The 7,426-nt window shown below is 36.2% G+C and overlaps 1 protein-coding gene and 1 pseudogene across 1 annotated transcript; both read right to left on the bottom strand.

Moving 5' to 3' along the window:
- Positions 1-1,252: 1,252 nt before the first annotated feature.
- Positions 1,253-2,533, bottom strand: LOC143599990 (disease resistance protein RUN1-like). Its single transcript, XM_077077805.1, has 2 exons — positions 1,529-2,533; positions 1,253-1,435 (listed from the first exon to the last, which is right to left on the bottom strand). The coding sequence occupies exons 1-2, from the start codon at positions 2,531-2,533 to the stop codon at positions 1,253-1,255; spliced, it is 1,188 nt and encodes a 395-aa protein (XP_076933920.1).
- A 265-nt stretch (positions 2,534-2,798) lies between these two features.
- Positions 2,799-3,281, bottom strand: LOC143599989 (toll/interleukin-1 receptor-like protein pseudogene; annotated as a pseudogene).
- Positions 3,282-7,426: the final 4,145 nt, after the last annotated feature.

Genomic DNA, 7,426 nt, shown 5'->3' with positions numbered 1-7,426 from the left:
TAGATGAGGTCCCAAAAGAGTTCTGTCATGGATGTAAAACCATTCGACTAAAGCTGCTCCCTTGACCCAATAATACGCAGACCTTTCAATTGATAAATGCTCTCTGGAAGACGACTTATACCCGAACCATCTATCACTAACTCCTCCAAACATTCTAAACTCCCAACTTCCTCCGGCAATTTCATAATATTTTTGCAACCGTTGAGTTGTAAACGTTTTAAGCATTTCATCTTACATATGCTTTTCGGGATATCTCGTAAGGATCCACAACCCCATATGATCAAATCCTCTAAACACTCTAATTCGCATATATTCTCAGGTAACTGCTCAAGATCCAAACAAAAATAAAGTTTAAGTGATTTTAGATGTTTCAACATACAAATGTAATCCGGAAGATGCTTAAACTGTTGCTTCTCTAGACTTTCTAACCTCCACAGATCCTGAGGAATACTTCCTTCAAGTATAAGCTCTCTTAAATGTTGCAAACCACAAATAGTTGCTAAAAAATACTCAAGGTTTTCGCAAGCGCATGGACCAATATGGAAAAGTTTCTCTAAATTTCCACTCCATGAGAATCTGGGTTCGTCATATCTGCATGTAAACCCAAACCTTGACAAATAATTTCTAGCATGCAGTGCACATACATCTACACAAATTATTTTTACTGTATTTATTGGGTCAAGAGAAGCTTATTCATGTTGTTTGTCAACCTCAAAATATCTAAAATTGAAGCATTTACTTAAGCAAAAGTAGACAAGGTTGTTTAGACATTCCACCTGAGCGCGAATTTGTTTAATATGAGAACATTCTTCAAGATATAATCTCTCAAGATGTGGAGTCCGCCCAATGTTAAGGTGACTCACCTTAGAATGACTGAGGTCGAGGGATTTGAGGTTCGGGCATTCAACGGGCAATTGTAGTTCTATAAAGTCCCTACATTCTTTAAGATTTAACATTTCAAGACGTGGAGTCATGCTAAGGTCAAAGGTTCTCAACTTTGAATTACTGAGGTCAAGGAATTTAAGATTCTTAAGAACCTGTCATAAGGAAACTCGAGTGAATATCATTGTAAGGACAAATTATAACATCATATAAATTATGCAAAACAACCAATCAAACATTATTCTACCTTTCTTTCACTCCTTTCCGGGAGTTTAGATATATTACTCGCACACATTTTAAGGTTAACAAGGTTATTTGGTTGAAATGTTTCAGGTAACAACCGAAAAGGGTAATTAGGCCAACATAGAGATTATAAAGCATCAGGTAATAAGTATTGGATAACTTCGTCATTTGCTGGTAAGAATTTGTGGTTAACATCATTCACGTGTAGTAATCTAAGTTTCTTCATCTTTCTAAGACCTTTCATAATAGTTTCTGGGAAGACACGCACATTAAAAAGTTCGAGTTTTATACTTTTGGTTGCTTCAGTGCCCTGCAAATAATAATAATAAAAAACCTGGTATGAAAATTTTTCATAGCAAAATAAGTCCTAGTTTTTCACCTTTCATATAAACTTGAAACTTACCAATTCATTAACTAGTATATCTTCAATTTCTTCTTCATTCCACAATCGACTATGTTTTCTAGGTTCGTTAGGGTGCAAGCATCGAACAATATTCCGGCCCATTTCTTCTATATGATCATGGAAGTACAGTCTGTCATCATCTGAAATAGTTATCAAAGATTTATTCTCGAGAACACTTATACCAATTTGAGCATTAAATCCACAACTTTCAAGTATTTTGATTACTCTGTCTCTTTTTTCGCCCTTCAGTATGCATACAACATCTAGGAATATTTCTTTCTCATCATTCTCTAGACCATCATAGCTTATTTCCAATCTTTTTAGAGTTTTCTCTAGCGGAATTGTTTTTAGTCTCTCTATGGCATCTACCCATTCACGCTCAGTTCTACCACAAAGATGTGAACCCAAAACTTTGATGGTTAAGGGAAGACCAGCAGCATAATGTACAACCTTTCCAGATAGCTTTTCATACCCGTGAAACGGAATCTCTCTCTTAAATGCATACCTACTAAAGAGACAAACTGCTTCCTCATGTGACAACAAATTAACATCATGAATAAAGTTCACTCCATGTGCCACCAAAACTTGCCGATCTCTTGTTGTGATGATGATTCTACTTCCTGGCTTAAACCAAGTAAGTTCACCTGCTAATGCCTCAAGCTGGTCTATATCATCCACATCATCTAGAACAACTAGAGTCTTTCGACCACTCATCATCTTTTTCATCTTATATTTCCCATCAGAAACCCCTGCTACAACTATGTTTTCATCATCTGACACAGCTGAAAGGACTTGTTTTTGCAACTCCTTCAAGCCAGAGCCTTTTGAAACTTCTCTAACATTTTCAACAAAGCTTTTACCTTCAAACCATTTGGATATATGATCAAAAACGGCTCTCGCCAAAGTGGTCTTCCCACCACCTCCTATCCCCTTTATCCCTATTATACGGACATCATCAGAATCAATTTCCAAAGATGAAACTACGTTCTGTACCCGGGGACCCATGCCTACTAGCTTTTCATCAACGCTCAAATTGATGAAATGTGGCTTTAGTGAAATATCTTAACAATTTTTTGGATGAATTTTGATTCATGCCTGTGTTTTAAAGAAGATTCAATCAGATTACTCAATATCCCACATGATCAAAAAAATATCAGATCTATAACATACAATCGTATATGAATCAGTAGCATAGTGATATAATCATGTTCCAGGTCAATCTTTCAACAAATTGGAAGGAAACATAAATAAAGAATATAAGATGAAGGAACTACCCATCAACAGTGGCCTTCAACTCCCACCCAGCCAGATCGGCTGCTTTTTTCAAAGCATCTATCCATCTACCAGCAGCTTCTTTCTCCACTTGTTTTGCAAAGGCTTCTTGAACTGCCCCAGTTTGGTTGTGGATTTCAGAGGGTTCCACATCATAGAAGATGGGGATGGCAGTCTGCTCGGTCGTCCTCTGGCACTCCATAATCTTGACAAGCTCGTCTAAGCACCATGATGAAGATGCATAGTTCTTGGAGAAAACAATTATGTGAAATCTGGACTCTTCGATGGATGCAACGAGCTGCTCACTGATCCTTTCCCCTTTCTGGATTTTTTCATCATCTTTGTAAGTTATAATTCCTTTCCCTTGAAGAGCATGGTAGAGATGATCGACAAAGCCTTTACGAGTGTCTTCACCCCGAAAGCTCAAAAAGACATCAAACTTGAAGCTCTTTTGAACTGTTGAAGCTAAAGTAGATGCCATTGAATGTAAGCTTCAAGGATCAATAGGATAAAATAAATTCTTTATCGATTGAGGAAACAGTTTATGAACTGAATGGAAACAAAGATGGAAGAGAAGGTCGAATAAGTTGAGTGGAAAAGCATGTGTAGAAAGTAACAGTCCTTATTTGGTGATAATAAGAATAAGATTCTTTACATGCATTTTCAACCAAAATATAAGAACCAGAATATGAATTTAGAAAAGATAAGATTCTAAATAGCACTTAAAAGAAATATTTGTTAAATATCTTTGTTACTGTTCAATTTTCAAAGTAATTCCTGAACTATAAGAAAATATAAATAATAGGGTGTATTATATGAAATGGAAGCACTCAAGCACTCGCATGCTTACTACTTGCTTGCACTGACTTGTTTCTTAACAAAAGTTTAAATACAGATACTAATGTTAAATATTTTATCAGTTAAACATTAATTAAATGGCCATTGGTTCTTGAGCATAGGCGTGGGTTGCCATTACTGGTAACCACAACAAAACGCACCCATTGCAGGTGCTATATTGCTTTGTTTGGAAACAAGAAATTAAAAAGTCGCTTCAAGTACTTAGCAGAATCTGTACCCATTTGTGCATTAACTATTAGGACAATCGAGAACTCGCATCTAAAACTGCATCACACTCAAATACCGACAAAAATACCAAGAATAAACGACAAAAATATGGAGGAATTGTACCTTCGACACGTGCTAGAACTGACTAGAAAACTAGGCAGTTGCGACCATCCATTCCAGTCGCAAAACGGTCGCAATTACCCTTTTGCGACCGTTTTGCAACCAAAAATGCAGTCAGAAAAACGTAGGTCGCAATTGCTTTGTTGCGACCATTTTGCGACCGCTGTCTTGCTACCATAGCTTCCGTCGCAAACTTTGCGACCATTTTCGCCATCGCAAATCTTGTAATCACTGCTGCAATCGGAAATTTGCTACCACTGTTGCGACCACTGGCTACCGATTTTTTGCGACCGCTTTTTGGTAGCAAGGGAGTCGATTTTTTGCAAAACACGTTACAATCTATATATAGACACAATCATATACACAAATAAAACTAAAAAATTTTATCATAGACCAATTTAAATAAAATGTATTCAAGATCTATAAACAAATTTTAAAAAAAATGTTATTATAGCATTCTTCTATATCCAGTTACATATGAGCAACTTTTGACACCAACTAGTCATCCGGGTTTGGCTCTGTTAAAATGGAAAGCAATACCTGCAAAGCACATACTACACGTTATTGCATACCACCATCACACATTAAGCCATACCGGTTAACTCTAATAAGGAGTTTAAAATATCACAAAAATGAAAAATTATAGATCAAACCTTGGAGAATGTTAGTGTTGTGCTCAATTGTTCCTTAGTATTTGGATGGTAAATCTTGGTCCTAAATGCAACCTTCACATATATAAAGAATGCAGACTAAATCTTTTTATGTGTTTCATTGTTATAGCATATTAGTTGAATACTAGAAACACACCCTAGAACCAAAAATCTCTGAAAGATTGCAAAGAATAGAATAGGTTCGCTTCCTTCACAAACCTGCAACTGAAACCATGCAACCATGAGACCAAATAATCAGTCTAAATGCACAGTGAAGTAATAACAAAAATTTAAATACTAAATTAATGATTAAAGTAAACTGAGAAGCCATAAAATTGAGTGACTCAAACCATATGAGGTAGATGGACCTAACATAATACATTTCCAAACATTCAGAATGAAGTATGGTAATCTTAAACTACTCCCTTTACTTCCTTTTGCATTCAATCACAGTTCTTCACAATCACGTACTTTCATCCATCGATCGGTTTCCCTGAGTACCCAGCAAGTACAAATTAATAAAACAAGTATCTAATTCTAACCATGTAACACAAAAAGCATCATTCATACCTGAGCGTACTTATATACTGTTTCTCAACATATCAAAAAGCAATATTTGTATCCTCATTAGTCATTAGGGTTGTCATCAAGTTGTGAAATCGCTTCCAAATAGTCAGAAAATGGATGTCCCAAGTTTGACTGTTCATGCTTGACTCCCTAACAACCTGAACAAAAGTTTTTATGTTGTTGGCAATTCAAATCTGCACAAAGCAACAATCCTACATACACACACAAATACAAAAAAACACAAGTATTTGGCTGGTATAATGGATCAGTAGGCACTGGGCGAAGGTGAATGAACAGTACCCTTTGTCAAACTGGTCACTAATTTGCTCACAGCTAACTGGTCATTTTGTCTTATCTGCAAACAGATGGGTTTTGATTAAGCAATAGTGTGACTAGACATATTTCTCATATCCACTTTACAAACTGAGGAACCCAAAGAGGTACATTTGTAATTGTATTAGGCCTGTAAATGAACCGAATGCTCAGTCACACCGTTCGTTAAAGCTCGGATGTAAAACTTGGGCTGAGATCATTACTTAAATGAGTTTTAGTTTTGAGCTTGAGCTCATTCAGTGTCATCCTGATTCAAACTTTTAGGCAATGTGTTAATAGATAGAGTGGTGTTCGAACTTAAACTCCTACTATTATGTGTAATATTCCCTTTATAATTGGAAAGAAAACGATAGATCTTATGTGAAAATAAAAAGGAGAACAGGTTATGTGACATGGGATTGTGGCTTATACATTAAGTAGTAATGTTAAAACAATACTATAAACTTTAAAAAGATAGAATTGGATGTGGGTAAGAGCATCAAAGATATCTCAGCATAAAACTCATATCCAGAGAGTACATATATTTTTTGACCAATATCATGCCACATGAAGAAAGACTAGATAAAATGCCTGGTTGTTGATTTTGAATTTCTTTTACTATCTTTGTAAAACCTTCCACTCTCCACATCCGCCTCATCACTGCCAACATTTTTCATTGCAAAATTTCACGTGTACAATTACAATATAACCATATAAGTTTCCGTAGCATAAGAATTTGTGAGTTACACGTCAAGAGATACAAGTTCATTTATGTATCAAACTAGATATACATAGTTAATTGCATGCAAGAAGGATTTAACCCTGACACCTAACATATTATTCAATTTGCAATATAATTGACTAGAGATTGATTCTCAATCTAATTGGATTCAACACACAAAACCTATCCTACAAGCAATCAACAAATTATCGCCTTGTGAACAGGATTCATAACGTGTGATTAGAGAATTAAACGTTCTAAATACGCACAAAACAAGGTTTAATTCCTGGTAAACAGAACATGAATCAACGAAATTACAGTGTAAATCGACCAAATCAATCAAAATAATAAGCTAAAAATACTGAAAAAATCAATTAGAAGAAAATGAAATAGTTAGTGTTTTTCGGCGAACGGTGATGGTGAGGATCGGTGATGAACACTGTTGATGGCGGAGCTTTCGTTCAGATACTGTTAGGACGGTGATGGCGATCTGTGACGGACACTGTTGATGTCGACGGGAAGAGGCGGAGGCGAGGCGATGGCGGTGAGAAACGATGGTTAGGGTAGGAGAAATTGGGGGAATTGAAGGGGGAAGTGTTTTTATTGAGGACGGGGGAAGTGTTTTATCTCCTTAATATCTTTGATTATTTTACTCTTGCGACCGTCTAAAACAGTCGTAATATTTGCGACTGCTTTTTTTCATTTTGAGACCTTTTTTTCTAATTTAATAATTTTAATTAGTGATTTTTGAGACCATGAAAAGGCTGTCGCAGAATTTGTGACCGAATATGTTTTGTTTGTTTTTTTTGCGACAGTTAAGATTTCGGTCAATAATTTTTGCCACCGTCTTTATTTGGTCGCAATTGCCTAGTTTTCTAGTAGTGTGGTAAATCAAACCGTTCTGCCCTGTTTCTGTTGCTGCGTAATTTGCTTATCCCATAGATTACAATAATAATATTCGTATCGCTGTAGTGGAGAACTTGGTCTCAATGTTTCGAAAGCAAAGCAACAAAGCAGCGGGCCGTTCATATTCCACAGCTTGATTACATTAGGCAACATTCCACAAGGGTGAAAGTGTTTCACGAAGAACAGCAAACCCAAGCGCTTCATGAAACGCAACTAGTGGTGAACGCTTAGTAAGTGAATGAAGGCTTTCCAATCCTTAGTGCATAACCAATCGCGCGTTTGGCA

The sequence above is a fragment of the Bidens hawaiensis genome, unplaced genomic scaffold (assembly GCF_021521415.1).
Source record: "Bidens hawaiensis isolate Kalapana, Puna unplaced genomic scaffold, B.hawaiensis_p1.1 tig00053170_1, whole genome shotgun sequence".
Classification (NCBI taxonomy): Eukaryota; Viridiplantae; Streptophyta; class Magnoliopsida; order Asterales; family Asteraceae; genus Bidens; species Bidens hawaiensis.
This window is presented reverse-complemented; position numbering and strand designations above follow the sequence as displayed.

Excerpts from the sequence above, each read along its gene's own strand:
- LOC143599990 (XM_077077805.1), bottom strand. The coding sequence starts at position 2,533 with ATGGGTCCCCGGGTACAGAACGTAGTTTCATCTTTGGAAATTGATTCT. Across the intron at positions 1,436-1,528 it reads ATATACTAGTTAATGAATTG|GGCACTGAAGCAACCAAAAG; the intron begins GTAAGTTTCAAG and ends TATTATTTGCAG.